This window comes from Hippopotamus amphibius, chromosome 2 (assembly GCF_030028045.1).
Source record: "Hippopotamus amphibius kiboko isolate mHipAmp2 chromosome 2, mHipAmp2.hap2, whole genome shotgun sequence".
Lineage (NCBI taxonomy): Eukaryota > Metazoa > Chordata > Mammalia > Artiodactyla > Hippopotamidae > Hippopotamus > Hippopotamus amphibius.
Window position 1 is genome coordinate 160,732,942 of NC_080187.1, and position 21,165 is coordinate 160,754,106.

Genomic DNA, 21,165 nt, shown 5'->3' on the forward strand with positions numbered 1-21,165 from the left:
AAAATTAAGAATTTTAAATCCCTTGTCCCTTATCTCTAAAGTAATGATCTTTATTTTTCAAGTGTTTTTGAATAGGCTTTAACACTAAAAACTCTAAACTTGTTTTTTCAATTGCACAACAAAATTTTTAATGTTGGAGACTGTAGCACTACAGAGTCCTTCAAATATCTTTTACTAAATTTATCTGATAAGTAATACTTTGTCAAATTTCAATTAGGATTTATCTCTTCTAATCTCAAAGATTCTGTTGTATGTAATTGCTTACTTGGGTTAAATTCCTGTTAGAATCACATTGACAGTTTCCCTTCTTTGAAACAGTTTTAGGATGAGCGTCTCTACCGTATTACCCAGAGAATAGCAACTGATTCATCGATTTTAAAACTTGACAGAATTATTTTGCAGATTTAAAGTAATATTCCCTTGATAGCAAATGAGGCATAAAAGTTTTTGCTTGTTTTATATCCTCTTCCTCTCATGAAAAATTAGTGATGTTAATTTGTGTACAGATGAAAACATTCTATCCAATTATGACAGTTCTGTGTGAAAGAGTTCTCAATGTTTAGAAATACGTGTGGGCACCGCTGTATCCCTGACCAGCGATCTTTCTACAGGCCACTCCACAGAGCCATATTAAAATTTCGACTTTTAATTTGGGACTAAAACTCTAACATTTAAGTTTTCTCTAGCAACACTCATAAGCAACATCTGAGTCAAGGTAGGCTCCACGAAGCCCACCTTATTAGAAAACGACTCCAATCACCATCTCAAATACTGTAGCCAGCCTCACGCAGGTTGGCAATCATCCGCTCGCGGTCCTCGGCGGAACCCTGTAGCTGCACCTGATTGGTGCACGTGCTTGTCAGTCACGTGGAGAGGGTGGGTGCTCAAAGCCCGGCTCCAAAGGAGACGCGGTGCTTTTACATCATCGCGCTGCGACAAAAGCAGAAGAGGGAGGGGTGGGTCGTGAGCGCATTTCGGTGCTGGCGGGGGCGGCCTACGAAAGTGTCATGGCTGCTGCCGCTGAGCTTAGTCGACCGACCATCGGTGACAGGAGCCTGGAGCGGAGCTGCAGCCCCAGTCTCTCCCAAGAGGTGGTCTGCGAAGTCTTTCGCTCCTTGCATACGCTGACTGGACAAGTGAGTGGTGGTCTGTGGGAGTAGAGGTCTGGGAACCGTCTGGCCCCTCCTCCCCCTTTTTTTCCTCCCGCGGAGGCAGGGGGCGGCGGAGGCTCGGGGCCGCGGAGGCCCGCCGGGTTTGCGACCCGGCCCGAGTGGCCGAGACCAGGGGAGGAGCCCGGGCCCGGCCGCCTGCGGTCTGAGTGAGGTTGGCCGCGCGGGTTAGTTCACGACCGGTTGCAGGCTAGATTTCTTTGCACCTCTTCTCCCCAAGAGTGAGTGGGGATAGTGTAAGTGAAAACCCGGTTCGGTGACGAATAGGCTTGGAGAGAAATGGGTGAGGAAAAGCTCTGAGGGTTTGGGAGGCGCCTGGCGCTCAGGATCCGTGTTCTTCTAGTTCATTCATTATAGAAATTGATAGGTTAGTACGGCCTGAGATTTCTGGAAAAGCTCTCTCTGCCTTTTTTGGATGATTTGCTCTTGTGAGTCACTTGCTTTTATTTCTTTTTTCCTTCTGGCTGTTGCTTGCATCTCTTCCCCTTTAGAACTGGGTGGAAGCGAAAAGGAATTAATCTAAACTACTCTCGCGTAAAGTTGGCTGAGTTACCCATGGTTGATACTGCTTGCATCACAGCTGTTGTTTAACTAATAATTTAACTGTTAACTAGTTTAACTGGCTGATAAATAGCTTTTGTAGAAATGTCATAGTAAAATCGGGTTTAAATAAAAGTGCTCCTTACACTCAAGTCACTATTTTGTTTCATGATGTAAAGTGCAAAGCAAATTTTAAACGAGAAACAACTTGAAAATACGTTTGTCTGTTTTCAAAAAGGAATTTTTTTTTTAAATCTTAGACGGAATTAGACATTTGTGTTGAAGATAATGGTAACTTCCTTTATGAAAACAGAGCGTTTGATTTGTGAAAATTATTTTTAAAAGCCTTGGGTGGATGGAGACTCAGTCTTTTAAAAGGTTATTTCAGTATTTTTTAAAATCCTAATGTTCTGACTTAAAAAGAGCATTACTCTAAGTTAAACATTCAGTTTGGTGTAATGGAACAATTATTACTAGAATCGGGCTAAAAGTTATAGCTTTTAAACTTGTTTGTCAAGGACGTAAACAATTTTTTTTTAAGGCTTGGGGACATATTATTTCAGTCTCAAGACTTAAGACCTGTAAATGGTTTAAAAGTTTGAGAACTTTCTATGGCGTGGACATTGGAACTTTAAGGATTTTTTAAAATATCCTAATATCAAGATGAAAAAAGTTTATACTCACCTATAGTTTACAGAAATTTTTTCCCCCCACTGATGAGATACTTTTTAAAAATAACATTAAGAAAAAATTTAAACATTTCTTTTGAAATAGTTTGCATACTGAATTTTTAAAACATTTAAAAATCTTAAACATTCAGATATTCTGTAGGTAAAAGTAGAGATGTGATTAAAATTTACTTACGTCACCTGTCAAAAATGTTTAGAGTAAATATTTGGTGAGTTTTCATGACAGTGAAGGGGCCATTTATACAAGTGTCAAAAAATAAGATTGTCTCATCAATTAAATGCTAGCCAATTTGGTAATAATACTCTTTATATTTTGAGATGTGTTGTTTAAAGATAAGAATGAAAGCCAGAGTACTATACTTATAAAATTGCCCATGGTGGAAATCACTATTTCCTTTTGAAACAAGTTTAAGGAATTTTTAAAAATGTATGTTGTAAAATGCCTAGTTCATTCTGTATAGTATCATTGTGTTATTAGCTCTCCTCAATAGGAAACATAAAATTGAAAGTTTAAAAAGTATTTTCTATCCCAGATTTCCAGTTTACTAATTTTAAATTTACTGCTTGCCTTTGGTTGGTCCATTTTACCAAGCTGAAGAAATATTTATTGTTAGCTTGGATTTTTGTATTGATTTAATAAAGTTTTACTGAAATATATATTTTAAATAGTCCATATTGATGGCAGACGAATACATTTTCAAGTGAATGCCTTACAAGTTCTATAGGGTAAAAATGCATAGAATTCATACTACTAAAAGGGAATTTGTTGAATAATAGTTGGATGTATTTGGATAGTTTTAAAGCTAATTTGTGACATTATTATGTGATTTTCTTAAGAGATCAAGTATCTAACTGCACTTGAAAGCTTACATAATTCTGCTGAACTGAAGTGAGAATGTGATCCAAACATTAATTTCTGTAAGCTATTATTTTCTCTAGAAAATTTGATGCTTTGCTTTTGTTGGGGATTTGCCTGCATTATCCCCAAAGAATTGTAAAAGTATAGTAATAGTTTACTTTCATGTAAAAGTTGTTGTCTAAGGAAATCTTTATAGGCATTAAATAATATAAATTAAGATTAATGTGGTTATCTTAATATAAAACCTTAGTTAATATAATATAATGTTTGCCACCACAGTCTACACAAAACTTATTTCTTTACACTTGTCTAATATGAACTTTAAACATTTCTGGTCAGAAGGTGGTAAATCTGTCATTAACGTTCATTCATATAGTGCCTTTTTTGAGAACTTTGGATCTTTTCCGTGCCTTATACATCGATTCATCTTTTTGTTTTATTACAATCACAATTCATAAGGTCTGTATTTGAACTAATGTAACACATCTTTATTTTGTAGAAAACATGACTAATTTTAAATAAATGATTTCTGAAAAAGTAATAGTTAACTTGATTCTGTGATGTAGTATATCCTTATAGTATGCTATAAACACGTGTCCCTAAAAGTATGCTATAAACACGTGTCCCTAAAAAAGTTTTTGGTGATTCACTTGAAAGACTACAGATGGAGGCCTACTCTCTAAAGTTTTCACTCATTTTGATATTAATTTTACATTCAGGTTCTTGGTAGTTTTCTGTATGTAATTTTATTGTAATAGGTCACACATAACTAATTTATAAGAAATTTTCATATAATGAGCCCTCATACTTCACTAGAAAATACTGTTTAGCAGTAAGTCTGGCCTTTCCATCTGGTCTCTGGCCATTTATTTCACTATTGTGGAAAAGTATTTGTTTTTCAATTTCAGATTTCCACAGCTAAATAATAGTTTAATTTTTATTTGAAGTAGATAAACATGTTGCCATGTATTCCTAGACTTTATAATATGTATGGATATAAATGTATGAATTGATTTTTAAATTATTTTTAAAATTGGTTAAAATTTAAAACAAAAATGTGATTCAGAAGACATCAGAGGATTGGCATTTCAGTTATGTATTTAAGTGCATATTTAACAAAAAAATGTCTATCAGGACTTCCATAAATGTACCTACCCCCTCTGTTTAATGCTCTGAGCTAGAAGCAGTAGGATTCTCAATCCGTTTGCAAGGCAGAAATACAGACACAGATGTAGAGAACAAATATATGGACACCAAGTGGGAAAAGCGGGGAGGGTTGGGGGGGAATGAATTGGGAGATTGGGATACCAAATTGTACACTCTAAATATATGCAGTTTATTGTATGTTAACTGTATCTCAATAAAAGTTCTTAAAAAAAATAAGAAGCAGCAGTAGGATTCTGAATAGGGCAAGCCTATTTTGATACCTATCCAAAGTTTTTTAGATATTAAATAATCAAAAAAGCCTCATCTTTTCACCTTTTGTGGATAGTTTCACCTATAAGATGGTCCCATTATACAGACCCAAGAATAGAATTAGAGTGAGATGTCATTCTGTTTTTTTATGAAAATTGCACCTTTCTCGGCTTTTTAAAGTGGTAACTAGGTAGAGCATTTTTATGTATCATTGAAAACTTGAGAACTTTGAGCTGAATGGCGTGTTATTTTATAGAAATCTTATTTTATGACAATCCCATATTTACAGCTTAATCATGTAATTTTTGTGATGTTGCTCGTTTGCTCCTTTGAAGCTTAACCTCAGAGATGATGTGGTGAAAATTACAATCGATTGGAACAAGCTCCAGAGCCTCTCGGCATTCCAGCCCGCTTTGCTCTTTAGTGCACTTGAACAACACGTTTTATATTTACAGGTAAATTTCGTGTTAAAAATGTTAACTAGATACTGAGACTAGAAATTAATTGTAGTTAAATTGTAAGCTGGAGTATTTGTCAGTTCTATCTTAACACTGTATTAATAGTGTTATTAATAAAAGGTTACTTCAGCCAGATTGGATCCAAATCTGTTAATTTATGTAGTGATCAGGACAGTTACAGGAATATAGCCCACTAGGCTGATGTGGGTATAAAGAGTGAATGAATGCAATTCTATTCAATTCTAGACTTGCACTGAAAATTCAATACAGTTGCATCTATGGTGGGTTATAATTAAGCAATAAGACACGGCAGGTGTGTGTCATGCTATGATAATGATTCCATGCCTTGGGTGAGTTTGGAGGCTCATGGAGTGCTTTCAGTGGTTCAAGAAGTGGCATTATCCCAGCATGACACATCCTGGAGTGTCTATTGCAATTAAACAGTTTCAGCATAGTTTTTAAAAAGAAAGTAATTTCTGTGACATTAATGTCTCATATTAGTAAGTAGCCAGTCACTATTTTATCATCTTTTTCTTGAGTTTGAAATAATTCATCCTTTATATTAAATCAACACTGAATTGTTAATTTATAATAGTATTATATTTTTTAATATTTCAGTTTAATAACTGAACAGTATTATGACCTTGCTAGTTTCCAGCTGAACATCTTTGCAGTTATAATTGATGTAAGTTTGCTGTTTATCTCTAATCAAAGTATAAAATATGAAGTGTCGAAAAGGTTTGGTCAGTTTATTGCTATTAAGATGTTATAAGGGTTCAGAAGAGTATTTGGTATAGCAAAAACAATGGAAGCAAAATTGTAGGTATAAAAAATAATTGGAACATTGACAGGTGTTGGTGTGTTTTGATTCATGGAGTAGACATTAATTTTCAATCCTCTATTCAGTGACTTTATGGGAAATTTTAACTCTGATGTTAAAAGTAATAGTTAACCCTAGTTTTAAAGGGTGGAAGCAATGAACTATAGGACTCAATTGAGGCCTAATTGTGGTTGGCTGGGGGGGAATGGGTAGTATAATTTACATTATACAACAGGGTTTTTTCCCCCTCTGGTATCCTGATAGGCATCTACCTCTCTTCAGCTATGGCTCTTGTTCATTTTCTTTTTAAAAATTTAATTTCATGACCCAAGAAGATATCTCACCATTTCAGGAAAAGCTTGAGTGTTCACTCAGCATAACACCTATATACTTCATGTCTATGCTCTCTCAATTCACTTTGGCCAACTGCAGTTTCAAGTGGAGAATCTCCAGTGATATAGTGATAATGCAGGGCTTTGCTGAGTGAGAGCACTGGCTCTCGTGTTAAGGAGGAAAAATACTAAGCCTTAGTGTTCTGAGGAGGCATTTGAATGACATGTTAATTAAGTGGCATTGGTGCCAGAAGCTGAGGCTTTGATTTGGCACAAAATAAAAGATGAGTGACAGAATGATTTCCTCAAAGAAAATTTTTTAAATTTCCTCAGGTTTTCTTTCTCTTTCCTTTCCTTTTTTTTTTTTAAACAGATTTATAGCAAATGATATTGGTCACAACAGCAGAGAACAGCAAAAACATGTATATATGTATATATGCCAACTTTTTATGCTTAGTTAATTGATATTGAATATTGTCTTTACGTAAAAGAAATTTATATCAATATGGTAAATATGTGAGTAATTTTGATCAGTTTGAACCTCAGCAGATGGAATTGTGTTCTTCTCAGCCTTTTTTAGCAAAACTTCAGCCTCTGATTAAAGAGGAGAATACAACTGTTGTTGAAGAAATAGGAAAAACAGAAACAGGGAACAAGAACGAAGTAAATGCCAAATTTGGCGACCTACAGGAAGAAGAAAAGCACAAAGATTGTGATTTAGGAGATGTGAAAAAGACACAGATCCATGTTGATCCAGAAGTAGTTCAAATAAAGGCTGCAAAAGCAGAAGTAAGAAGTTGGGTTTTGGGGGATGGGGGGAGTATTTTTTTTAATCTTACTATGTTTGAATTAAGACACATACTTATTGTTTGTAGATTGACAGAAGAATATCTGCATTTATTGAAAGAAAGCAAGCTGAAATCAATGAAAACAACGTCAGGGAATTTTGCAATGTTATTGATTGTAATCAAGGTAACTACTTAGAAGAAGTTAATTTTTGTGGATTTTAATGGTCTTTCATTTGTTTTTAAAAATGAATAACATTAAGAACACAGTTTAATTATTTCACAGATTTGGCAACTAAGACAGCAGAATATCCTTCTGTTTAATAATAGAGTATATTGCAAAATGGTTTTCATCTTGGTTATGCAAAAATCAGATAAATGCCAATATAAAAAAGGAAATGTTTACCACAGATGAAAAGATTGTTTTAAAGTTCCTTCTGGAAATGAAGGTAAACTGGGTGGCAGGGTTTCTCAGTCTCACGAGTAAGAAGGATCTAAGCTATATAAATTTCAAGTCTCTGAAGGTATTTGTAAAATTATGATATTAATGCATGAAGTGAACTTAGTAAAGTTAATACTCCTCAAGAGGGAGCAGTTTTCTCACTACTTCTTAGCTATTTGAAATGTTTTATGTCACGATAAAACCAATTTGTCATTAAGACTATGGTGTCTTATGCTTTTTTCCTTTCTCTCATAGTGCATACATTTGCTATTTTTCATCAGATTCTCCTTTCCTCTCCACATGATGCTATAGTATATTTACAGATCTGCAGGTATGCTGCAGAATACAAAATTGCAAAGCACTAGCATAGATCATATTCAGGCATCATAGTAATAATCAGAACAAGTAGTTCTTAGAAAAAATTATGGAGAAGAGTTCCTAATTGGAATGAACGTTTTTCTTGTTGCCTCTAATATCTCTTGGCTAATTATTATGAACACAGAATTGTCAGATGAACCTAGAATTGACTCATATCACATTGGTACACTGATTCTGTTAATAATGAAATAATATAGGCTCAAGGTGGGTCCTAAATACACCCTTTTCTACTGTTAACATTATACATGTGTATCTCTAGATTTGGTATATTTTACTGTTCAGAGCAGTGGCAAAATCTCAGGTACTACAATCCAACTGCAAGCAACCCATGAGAAAGGGTTTGTTGAAGGAGCAAGCACATGTGTCACTAATGTTATTCCTCTGTTCTCCTTGCTAACTCTATTATTATAAACCACCAGGGGATAGAAATTGACAAGAATTGAAATGCTCAGCAGGATTCCTTAGCCCATTCAATCCCTTGCTGGCTTCAAACAGGGCTGGGAAGAATTGCTGTGGAGAGTGACTAGCACTCATACATTCACTGTCTTCACACCATGCTGAATTTCTCTCTAATGGGTCAGTTAATCTATATATTTGGAATATAGCTGTGGAATGGATGATAGCTTCTTTTTTTAACCCTTAGCCCCATGAAATGGGAGAAAGAGAATGGAGAGGTGATGGCCCTTTAAACATATTTTGAGATGTTTCAAAAAGAAAAGAAAAAGAAAATGACTCTGTCTAGTATCTATATATAAAAGATAAGTGAATTTGGAATTTTATTCACACAGTTTGCATGTCAGCAGGACTATCTTAAGGAAACTTAGAGTGAAAAAATTCAGATGTATTGTAATGTGTTAGTGTGTTCCTTTTAATACCTCTCAGTTGACCAAAATATAAACAATGGGTTTTTCAAAAAATCAGATTCCCTAGGGAAAAAGAGAATTTTTTTTTTTTTCCTTCAGTATCTCTTTACCATCCATTTTTATTATAAAATAAGGGGAATGTTTTAGGAAATTACTGTAATGCATGGTTTTACTTAATGTCATTTTAAAGATTATAATATTTGAAATGTTTATATATTATGTTAATATCATTCCAACTTTCCCCCTTGGTTTATAATTTATTTGTTGATATCTAACTTGAAAGAAACTATACTTTTCAGCTTAGAAAAATTTGGAACAAATTTTCACATAGTATCATTCTTAAAATTGTGTTTTTTGAAAGGGGCAGTCTGGAAAGAGATAGCTTTTGTGATTATGGATTTTTTTTGATGAGCATTGGAAATCTAGGAAAAGTATAAAAGTATGTGTTGTAGGTTTCAAGGTCTTTTTTGTGTGGCATTCTGAAATAAAAATGTGTTAAATGCATAATCCTTTATATTAGATGTTCACTAATTTGATCAGTAAGTAATATGAAAAAATACTGTATTTTTTAAAAAGATATTTCAGTAAAAATACTGAATTTTTGTTTATTTCTATGTTGAAATAAAGTGAATAATGTCTCTTTAGCTTAGGAATTTTAACTCTCTATAATATATAAATTATTTTCTCCAAAGGCCCAGGTGGTTTTTAGGGTTATTGGCATTCATTAAAAATTAAATTAAGCCACTGAATGTTGCGGACTTTTCTACATATAAATCTGGAAATTAGATAACATCTAGATATTATATGTTTTACAAGGTAAAGATCACTAAGTTTTATCCTGTATATGATAGTAATTTAATTACCAATATTTAAAATGATATTTCCTGATAAGTAATATGTTAATATGCATTATTGAAGGGTTATCAAAATATCATACATTTGAAGTTAATATATTTAAACTTATACTCATCTAAATTCTCCTTAGAAAATAGTTGTGCAAGAACTGATGCCGTTTTTACTCCTTACCCTGGATTTAAAAGTCATGTAAAAGGTAAGTATCCACTACATAATATCTTCATCACTGACAGAAGCTTATTCTAGATTATAAGCAAAATGGAATAGAAATCACTTTCCTATCTAAATTTTATTTATTTTAAAACAAAACAAATCTTGCCTTTCTTCATACTTTGGTTGGTGGTCATGAAAAGAACATAAAGTACTGTTAGGGAGAAAGGATTTCTCATTTTTGAAATGTAAATTTAATAGGCTCAAAAGTTTCTTAATTTAGTTTCTAGAGTTGTGAATACATATGGACCACAGACTAGACCCGAAGGAATTCAAGGGTCAGGTCATAAACCTAACAGCATGCTCCGAGAGTGTGGTAATCAGGCTGTAGAAGAACGACTACAAAATATTGAGGCTCACTTGCGACTGCAGACAGGTAAGCAGAGTGCTGGGCAGTGTCCTGTAATGTACCTTTCTTTGCAAGTGGTTAAAGAAATTCCAGTTCATTTAGTCACCAGAATTTTCATTGAGCACCCGTCATGTACAAAACATTGTTCTGATTGGTACAAAAATGCAGAAAGCATAGCCCCTGCTCTCAAGGAATTTACAGTTCATGTGTTTACATTCTTCTTCCTCCTCTTAAACTTCTCAACAATGTCCTGACACTTTTGGTTTATTAAAGTCATAGCTGAAAACTAATGTAGTCTTTTTCCTGCCATCAATTTCATAACTTAACCATGACCATCACTCATTCTTATACCTTACTGTACAAGGTACAAAGTATTAATAAGTGTAATCCTAGTCCTTTAAGACCTTTAAGTGCCAGTCGCTCTGAAATTATTATACATATATCAACTCACTTAATATTTAACAGTACCCTTGTGAGATATTGGTCATGTTATCATTGTCAGATAAACAAATTGAAGTTCTGAGAGCTCAAGCAGCATGTTCAAGGTAGTAATCGGCAACTAAAAATCAAACCTAGATCTTAAAAACTGGCTGCAAAGCCTCAGTCTCCCTCCCCATTTAGTCACCAGCTCCTAGCTATTCTATCTTCTAAATATCTGCAAAAAGCACAGAGGCACAAAATATGGTTCAGGGAATTTCTGAGTCTAGGCTAGCTGGTGTATTTGTGGATGGAGGTAGAAGATAAGAGAATGAGTAAATCCTTGAAGATACTAAGAGATTAGCATTAAAATTAATTCGCTCTCCCAGAACTAGGTGAATTTACAATACAAACTGTATAACAGGATTGACTGGTTTATTAAATCTAATGGTATCAAGTAGTTAATTTTGAAAAGTATCTGTTGAATGCCTACTATACACCAAGCGCTGTGTTAGACAGGAGGGATACTGAGATGACGTAGTCACAGTTCCTGGCTTCAGTGACTTTATAATCTGTTTGGGAGAAAGATTAATAGTGAAGGGGAATGTTAAAGGGGCTGTGAAGGAAGGGTATGGTGGGGCACAAAGAGTCTCCATGTGAAGAGATTCAGTCAGTGCTTTGTTGACCCAGTGAAGCTTGAACTGGCTCTTGAAAGGTACAGAGGTGAGGCAGAGGATCTTCTAGGTAAAGGGAGAACAGGAGCAAAGTCAGATGAGTAAGTTATTCATTTTACTTTATTTGAGAGGAAGAACAATCAAGATCTTAAATTTAACAATTCTCCAAAGAAAAGAAACATATTTCTAGAGTTTCTGTGTATAACAGGTTGATATGGGCAAATGAAAATTTGCCCATATTCTTTAATTGCATAATGATTGTTTAATAATGTATTTATTCATTCAGTAAATATTGAGCACCTGTGCAGTCTATGAACTGATGCTTCCTAGGTTTGGGCAGTGTACAAGCTGCACAGCCACACCCAATGAACAAAACATAAAATTCTGCCAAGAGCTTATATTAGAGTGGAAAAACAGGCAATAAATAAGGAAAATATACAGAATGTCAGGGGGTTGCAATGGTTTGGAGAAAACTAAGGGAAAGAAGACAGGGAGGGAGTGCTGCTTAGGAGGAGGTGGTAGCACTGGTATTTTTAAAGGTGGTCAGAGAAGGCCTTATGATATGGTAACTTTTGAGCCAAGACCTGAAGTTGGCAAGAGCAAGCCTTATGAATACAGATGTAGAGAGAACCACAAGTGCTAACATTGTAAGAGTACTTGGCCTAGTTGAATAAGAGAAAAGAATTAAATGGCTGAAATGGTATGAATGTGGGGAGAATGTCCAAATTGTATAGGACATTATAGAGTATTGTAGAGGCTTTGGTTTTTAATCTGAGTGAGATGGGAAGGTGTTGGAAGGTTTTGAGCAGAGATCTAACACTATCTGAATTACATTTTAAAAGGAACAGACTTTAAGTACGCAAGGCAGAAACAAGGAGACCAGTTTGGGGGTTGTGATAATCCAGGGAGAGATGGTGGTGGTCTAGACCAGAATGTTTGCATTGGAGGTGCTAAGAAATGGAAGGATTTGGGATATAATCATAACCTTGAAATTTGAAAAACCTTAATTTTACCATCCCCCTCCCTAGAAAGTTTGTTAGTTAAGAATTATGGTAAAGCTCCTTTTTAATGTTCCTCTGGGTTAAAGGAGAAAATATGACATATAAAGAGAAGTATAAATTGTAGAAACTGATATGACATATTGCAACCACTGAATTTTCAGTTGTCACTATGCATTTTTCTCCTCCTAAGTAACTATCAAAGTCTATGAGAGACACAAGTTGTTCTATATAGGAACTATTCAGTGTCTTGTAAAATGAACTTATAAAACAAAATGCCTAGCAACATAGGAAGCATAAATGGGGCTTGAGGAGAAGTGTAGTATAATAATATATCCCATAGTGTATAATATGAAAATGTTTGCTAAAGATTTCATTCTGTCTTACTCTTGTTAATTTATTTTCTTAAGTTTAAATAGTTCCCATTCTTTTTGCATAAGTGTCTTTGCATGGTATTTTAAGAATAAAAATTGTAAGAAGAAAGAATTATCCAATAGTATCTCAAAAATTTTTTTTACATGTATTTAGGTGGTCCAGTGCCAAGAGACATTTATCAGAGAATTAAAAAACTTGAGGACAAAATCCTTGAATTGGAAGGCCTCTCTCCTGAATATTTTCAATCTGTAGTAAGTATAAGTGTCTTTAAGAAATAAATGTTATTTTAGGATTCTTTATCACGTAATAGTTCACTCATCAATCTGCTGTGTACAAAACACTTTTAATAGTTCAATGATGAATGAATAGTTCTGAGTATAGAGTTACCTAGTTCTTTAAAGACTGTGATTTTGAATATTGGGTTATGGACTCAACTTTTTTAAAAGGGTTACTTTTATGGTACATTACCCAAATTCTCAAATTTAAGCCATTTTTGAGGCACAGTAAATCAGCCTGAATAGTGGCGAGTCCTGTCACTCTGAACTTGCTATCGTGTAAAACAAAGGCTTCCTCTGGGACCTTATTCTCTGCTATCCCTTCTGTCTCTTTAATCCCTCACCCTTCACAGACTTCTTCCCTCAGTTCATACACATTTACATGTCTCCTGCATACTAAACAAACACACACCTCAGTCTGCCACCCTGCCTTCTTTGCTCTAACCATTAGACTCTCTGAAAGACTAGTCTGTATTTAATTCCTCAACTCTAGCATTTGTTTATTCATTCATTCTTATCCTTTTTACCAAGGACAGTGAAAAGCAATCTGTGCTGATAAGCATCTTCTTTGTCATATCAGCACGTTTCAGACAAGCCATCCTGAGCTCCTTGTGTTATTTCCCTCAGTCTTCTGGGGTGATTATACATAACACCTGCCTTTTCTGGGGCTTAGTGTTTGTTTTAAAGCAATGCAATATTAGAAAGAACTAAAATAAAATAAAAGTGAACAAAATTTTTAAATTTACGAAATTTTTAATAAAATTTACCAAAACTTCTGTTTCTGAAATATTATGTAAGATAGCTCAATTAGCATGGGCCGTTATAAGTCACTGGTGAAAATACTTAGAGTTATTTTAGGAATGACAGCCATCTTTTCAGAGTTTCAGAATGGTATTAGAGTAAGGTACAAAAAAGGAATATTTCCAGATGAAGAAGGCAAGTCAAATAACCAAAGTGAGCAGTGAATGTTAAAGCTCAATAATTTAGAGAGTTTTTGTGATTTACTTCCCTCAAATATAAAATGAGGTTTGTTAAGGTATTGAGAGCTGAAGCAGGAATTAAATGAGATAATACCAGTCAAGCACCTAGCACACTGTCTAGCACGTGGTAAAGCCTCATTAAATATTAACATTTCTTTAATTTCAGAAATTATCTATGAAGTAGCTTTATAAACATGGATAAGTCATACAGTTCCTCTGGCCTTAATTTTATACATTTTGTTGGTGGTTCTACGTAATTACGAAGATCTTTTCACTTTCAGGATTATTCTTTGTATGTATCTTCCTAGAAAACTTCATAGAGATTGTATGCCGTAAGTTTTTCCCCTTCAAGCTGCCTTCATTAAGAAATCCCTAGGCAGGTTATTTTTTCTAGTTCAGTTTCATACCTTGTTAATATAATTCTTGTTAACAATAGAAACGATCTTATAAGAGAGTATCGTAGTATTAGATGCCTCCAGTGAGATCTTGCCCCATTATTTATCTTTTCTGATTCTGATTTTAAAACTTAACATACACCTATTATTAAATTTAGTTAACAAAAGAATAAGCACTTCAAATCATAATCTTATTATGGGGGATCCATTTTACACAAGATAGAATGTTTAGAATGTTTGGTTAAGGAGCTAGAAATAGATTGTAGAGGATCTTAAATGCTGCCCCCAGAAGTTTAAAGTTTAAATGCTGTTGAAATCATTTGAGCAGGGAAGTGACTAGTGCAAGTGATGTTTAGAAATTTTCTAATACTGTTCTGGGAAATGTATGAAAAGGGAGAGAATAAAAATAAGGAGACAGTATTATTCTAGCTTACATGTGAAGTGAGATCTGAAACAAGGACATGAGAGTGAGAATAGAAAAGATTAGTGCCATAGACAGTAGGAAAGAAAAGTTGGCAAATATTGATAATTAATTGGATATGGAAAGAGACGTGGAGCAAGAGTGAGTCTGGTTTCTGGTTGGAAAAATGATACTATTGTTGGTAGAAATAAAATCTGGAGAGGGTGATATTTTTGGGTGAAATGTGAACTTAGAGTCATGGCAGGATATACAGATAGAAATATCAGGTAAGCTTTTCAAGATGTAGGACTTACACTTGAGATAATTGGGAGAGACAGTGTAGAGGTGAGAACATAGAATGGGTAAGAACACTGAGACTGTCAGAGGCCTGAAGTCTGAAACTAACTTCAGGGCAGGAAGTGTTATGAATATAAACAGGATTGGCCTGGATGTGTTGGGTTGTCATATCTGTAATAAAACTAGTTTGCAATAAAAATATTTCCAAATATATTAAACAATATGTATTTGGTTAGAAGGATCACTTCTGGATTAGTATTAGAAATGACATATCCAAATTAATAGTGAGTAACGAGCAGAAAACACTGACATGGTTTAAACGTTCAGATTGACTCTGTCCTTAAGGACTATGAATATGTATGGTGCAGGCCCAAAGACAAAGGTTTCATACCCACCCTTCCATAGCAGGTGAATGTGCCATCTCTAGGAGCTGCACTCCTTCGCTCAGAATGGAGCCAGCTCTGGGGTTGTCCTTGTGTGTAAGAGGAGATGAACACACCCTGCAGACAACAAGGCACGTTATTCACCACTCTCACCTTCCTCTTGCTAGAAGTACACATATAGCAGTTGCATAATTTTACATATCTATTCCTCAAAAGTCTATGGAAAAGACTAGATATGTGGCACAGTCTTATAGCTTCTAAAGTTAGAAAGTTAGGGAAAATCAAGCCCATTAAATTTCCTAAGGATTGAACTTTTGTTAGAAATTAAATTAATGAAAAGTTTTTAACTGAAAAGTTTCTAATCCAGGTTCACATGTAGGTGAATTCTAAACAGTTGGATAGAGATTATCTTGGGTAACCTTGAAGCACAGCATATGAAAAGGGAAAGATTAACCGAAAAAAGATATAAATTGTATTTGGTTCCTAAAAAATACTAGATTATGTAAAGTTCTTTTTATTTATGAAACAGACATAAAACTCCAAAAAAAGTTAATGTATATACAGCAGGAATTACAACAAAGATCAATATTTGTTGCACCTTTTAATGTAGTAGCTCTAAAGACCTTTACCATTCACATTCAACATGAGAAAATTTGAATGTGGTAATGTTTTAAAAATTTTAAGGGCATTGCTTAACAGACCACTTAAAAGAGACAATCTTTATGAATATTTCCAGAAAGTTACTGATTGATTTTAAATATGACCCTTGAAAACAGTAAGTATAACATTCGTCACAAGCATATTTCCACAGCACTTTGTTCATTTTATAGCACTTATCACTTATAATTATGTTTATGCATCTGTTTTTCACACTATATTTTCAGCCTCTGAAGGGCAGGAACTGTGTCTTGTTCATCTTTAAACACAGAGTGTAGTAGGCATTGAATAAATGTGCGAATGAATGGATAGGACCTGGCTGATAGTTAATTATTGGACTTTCAAAGGTATGTTAACTTTGTTCCAAAGCACTGACTAGGTGGAATCTTAACTCTAGTCTGTAATGGTTAAGTCCTGGTTCTAGAGGGAAGCATGGGGAAAGGGAGCACTGAAGGCCATGTCAACTTCATGCATACAAGGCCCTGTATTCGTGAAGGTCATGGTGGGCCTGTAGCATGAGGTGAACAAGTGGATCTGGCTAGAAAATTAAATTGCAGTCACATTTTGGCAGGCCTTGAAGGTCACACTAACCTGTTTGCAATTCAAGTGTCATTCGGGCACAGTAAAGTTTTGGAGAAAGAGAAACCTAGAATGGGTTTCTGTCTGATGGCATTGTGAAGTTGTGAGTTTGGGGAGAGTTTGAAGTCAAAATAGTTTAGGAAGCATGTCATTATCCACACCCGGGAGAAATGAAGGTCTGAATCAGGGCAGTGAGACTAGAAGGGCAGAAACATTTAAGGCACTCCACCTGTAACCCTTAACAATCGGTTACCCTTTAAAACTGATTAGAGGTAAGGAAGGAGCTTGGTCATGAAAGAGACCTCCTACCACCGAGTTTCCTTAGAGCATAGGTTTCCTGGACCTCATGTGTACGTTTAATCACCTTTTCTTAGGGACACAGGCATTATAAATGTAGCTATAAATTGCCTGCTAACTTAAAATAATGGGAGAGTAGAGACAGTTTTTTAATTATCTCTGTCCATCTCTTTAGTGTGTTCTGCTCTCAAATATTTTCTCTCAGGTACCAAGACCTGTTAAAATTTCTGCCTTTTATACTGAGATTTCCTTGTACCTAAAAAGAATAAATGTTAAAGCTAGTCCAGTGGATCCACAACAGATAGGTTTCTAAGCGTTCTGCTTGTCCAAATATTCTGCTCAGACCTAAAATAAGCCCCCCAAAATCATATTTTACTGTTTATAAGTTATTGAACCACTGATGTCCTTGTTCTGACACTTCTCACTTTGGTTTCATGATACATTAATAATCTGATTGCTCAGTGACACTGGAAACTGTCTATATTTTACAGATTAAACTGTTAGGAAACCAAGGGGAAATGTATTTTCATCAGGGTATAAAAGCTACCTCTTGGGAACGTAGGAGACTGAGCAGTGACCAAATTAAACATTAAGCCCTTACCTGCCCATAGGCCCCACTACAGGTGTCCAGCTTAGTTTGGCAAGGGAAGGAGCATGTTTATATAGGCACTTTCTTTCCCATATTTAATAATTCCAGCACTTACTGATTTCCCACTTATTATAAACTACTCCTAAGAGGCATACCTCAGTATTCTTTGAAAATAGCTTTCGACACAAAGGAAAAATGAGAATTTTTACCTTCTCTTCTAAATCTCAGTGGTCACAAATGTTCACGAGAAAATTTTGCCACCTATGTTGATAGTTTGTCAGATGTACTAATATGCTAATTTGCTATTCAAGAGCTTGTTCTATGAAACTAAGAATAAAGTCTAGAAATAATTCATTGGTTCAGGGTTTAAAAAATGCACAGCAGTGTGTTGGTGAGAATGTTATCAGCTTCAAGTAATAGAAGTTTATACTCAAACTGGCTTACACTATGGAAATAATCTTATAAATGGAAAGTTCAACAGTAATGCAATCTTCAGGGTAAATTGATTTATTAGGCTGAATCATGACTGTCAAAGAACTGAGCTCTTTCCCCTCTCAGTTCTGCTTGGTCTTGGCCTTTTCCCCAGGGAGATGGCAAGATAGCTACAGTGCTTTCTGGTGTCCTATCCAGATAACAGCAGTGTCCAGAAGAACTGTCTCCTTTGAGGGTTTTCTCTTAGAAGTGAGGAAGTGTTTTCCAAAAGCTCTCCTCCTAATCCCCAGCTGACCTCCCCTTAATTATTGACCAGAATTGGGCCCATGCCCATTTTGGTCACTGACAAGACCAGTGAGGTGCAATCAGTATTCCCTTGAGTCACATAGAGGAGCAGTAGATAGCTGCTCACTTAGACAACCACAGTGTCCACTATAGTCAGTCAGGGGTGTGTGTGTAAGTGTGTGTTTTCACCCCTTTGCCTGGTATTCCAAATTCTGTTTCCCTCTGTTCAATACTTGTTCAGTATCTTGGGATAGAAATGTTTTAAGAAAGGAAACTAAGTAGAAAATCCACAGAGCACCTCTTTCCACAATCACTCAGCTTTATTAGAAGCTGGGAATTAATGGGAAAGTGTGTATATAGCCAGGCACAAGCATGTTGCTGTGATGTTACTACTATATACTTTTAATATCATCTTTGGAGGGTAACTTCCAAAGTAGAAAAAGGCAGATATCAGTTACAGATAGTGCTAGGTGAGTTTGCGGGCTTTATTTCTGCTAGGGTTCTCCTTATTTTGTTACTATTCTATAAAGGAAAATTGTTTAGATTTTCCAAGCATTGATTATTTATTTATTTTTTTTTACATTTAATCTAGAACTTTTCTGGAAAAAGAAGAAAAGTTCAACCACCTCAAGTAAGTTACTACATTTTTGTTTCTGAAATAGTTGGATTGATGTTATACCTTTTTTTTATTAATAAAGTTTCTACTATGGTTACTTTTATCATATCCTGGAATATAAGGACTTAAAAAAAACAGGGGGCAACACAAATTAATGTGAGTCAGAGAAATAATTTTATTTGAAAGGCATGGAATAACTCAGATGGGCCAAATAAGTATTAAAATCTACCCAGATGTTAACTGTAGAAGAAAGTATCAGTTACAAAATGCTGAAAAATAATAAATGCTCAACTAATTTAAATCTCATCCCTTCCCTTCTGCAGACACCACGAATTAGCAGCATCTAAATCAAAAAGGGTGTTTGGCAGAGTTGACTTTAGCCCACCCCTGTTCACAGTTCTACTATATTGATTAATTGAATCTTTAAAAAATTTTTATAATATATTTATTTATCCAATATACTCAAAATATTATCCTTTCAACATTTAATAACATAACTATATTTTAAAGGTTGTAGTTATTATAAAATACAGGCTATATTCCCTATGTTGTGCAATGTATCCTGTGGCTTATTTATCTTATACGTAGAAGATGTACCTGTTAGTCCCCTACCCGTATCTTCCACCTTCCCCCTTGCCTCTCCCCACTAGTTGTTTGTTTTCTATATCTGTAAGTCTGTTTCTTTTTTGTTATTCACAAGTTTTATTTTTTTAGATTCCACATATAAGTGATATCATACAGCAGTTGTCTTTTTCTGACTTATTTCACTTAGTATATTACCCTCCAAGTCCATCCATGTTGTTGCAAATAGCAAAATTTCATTCCTTTCTTATAGTTGAGTAGTATTGCGTTGTATATATCTTCTTTATCCATTCATCTGTTGATGGACACTTAGTTGCTTCCATATCTTGGTAATTGTAAATAATGCTTGCTATGAACATTGATTGGGGTGCATGTATCTTTTGAATTAGTTTTTTTTTTTTTTCCTGGATATATACCTAGGAGTGGAATTGCTGGGTCATATGGTAGTTCAATTTGTAGTTTTTTGAGGAACTGTTTTCCACAGTGGCTTACACCAATTTACACTCCTACCAGCAGTGTACTGGGGTTCCCTTTTCTCCACATTCTCACCAAAATTTGTTACTTGTAGACTTTTTGATGATAACCATTCTGACAGGTGTGAGGTGATACCTCATTGTGGTTTTACTTTGCATTTCTTTGATGATTAATAATGTTGAGCATCTTTTCATGTGCTATTGATACCATCTGTATAGCTTCTTTGGAAAAATGTCTTTTCAGATCTTCTGCCCATTTTTTGATTGGGATGTTTGTTTTTTGCCGTTGAGTTGTGAGAGCTGTTTATATATTTTAAATATTAACCCCTTATCAGCCATATCACTTGCAAATATTTTCTCCCATCCAGTAGGTCTTTTCATTTTGTTGATGGTTTCCCTTGCTGTGCAAAAGCTTTTAAGTTTAATGAGGTCTCATTTGTTTATTTTTGCTTTTATTTCCTTTGTTTTAGGAGAAGATCCAAAAAATTATTGCTATGATTTATATCAGAATGTTCCACCTGTGTTTTCTTCTAAAAGTTGTATGGTTTCCAGTCTTACATTTAGGTCTTTAATCCATTGAGTTTATTTTTGTATATGGTGTTAGAGAATGTCCGAAGTTCATTCTTTTACATGTATCTGTCCAGCTTCCCAGAACTGCTTATTGAGGAAACTGTCTTTTCTCCACTGCATATTCTTGCCTCCTTTGTTGTACATTAATTGACCATAGGTGTGTGGCTTTATTTTTGGGCTTTCTCTTCTGTTCCATTGATCTGTGTGTCTTTTTGTGCCAGTACTATACTGTTTTGATTACTGCAGCTTTGTAGTACAGTCTAACTTCTCTAGCTCTGTTGTTCTTAAGATTATTTTGGATATTCAGAGTCTTTTGTGGTTTCATACAAATTTTAAAATTATTCTAGTTCTGTGAAAAATGCCATCGGTATTTCGATAGCGATTGCATTGAATCTGTAGATTGCCTTGTAGTGTGGTCTTTTTAACAATATTAATTCTTTCATTCCATGAATGTGGTGTATCCCTCCATATGTGTCATCTTCAGTTTCTTTCATTAGTATCTTATAGTTTTCCGAGTACAAGTCTTTTACCTCCTTAGGTAGTCTATTCCTAGGTATTTTATTCTGTTTGATGGAATTATGTCCTTAATTTCTTTCTGGTAGTTCATTGTTAATGTATAGGATTCAATAGATTTCTGTATATTAGTTTTGTATCCTGCAACTTTACCAAATTCATTAATTAGCTCTAGTAGGTTTTTGATGGTGTCCCTAGGATTTTCTGTGTATA

At 34.8% G+C, this 21,165-nt stretch overlaps 1 protein-coding gene across 4 annotated transcripts in view; it reads left to right on the forward strand.

Annotated features, from left to right (window-relative positions):
• The first annotated feature begins 938 nt into the window (after window positions 1-938).
• Window positions 939-21,165, forward strand: part of MBIP (MAP3K12 binding inhibitory protein 1) — a 29,360-nt gene continuing 9,133 nt past the window's right edge. For 2 of the 4 annotated variants that reach the window (XR_009051378.1, XR_009051379.1), the window contains exons 1-9: window positions 943-1,136; window positions 5,009-5,128; window positions 6,854-7,072; window positions 7,159-7,255; window positions 9,737-9,802; window positions 10,040-10,192; window positions 12,783-12,880; window positions 16,244-16,363; window positions 18,791-18,829. Coding sequence is in view for 2 of the 4 variants with exons in the window: in XM_057722237.1 (XP_057578220.1) it covers window positions 1,008-1,136; window positions 5,009-5,128; window positions 6,854-7,072; window positions 7,159-7,255; window positions 9,737-9,802; window positions 10,040-10,192; window positions 12,783-12,880; window positions 18,791-18,829 (921 nt within the window). In the remaining 2 variants the exon portion in view is untranslated. Of the gene's footprint in view, window positions 1,137-5,008; window positions 5,129-6,853; window positions 7,073-7,158; window positions 7,256-9,736; window positions 9,803-10,039; window positions 10,193-12,782; window positions 12,881-16,243; window positions 16,364-18,790; window positions 18,830-21,165 lie in introns of all 4 variants that reach the window. The other 2 variants (XM_057722237.1, XM_057722238.1) reach the window with 2 other exon arrangements.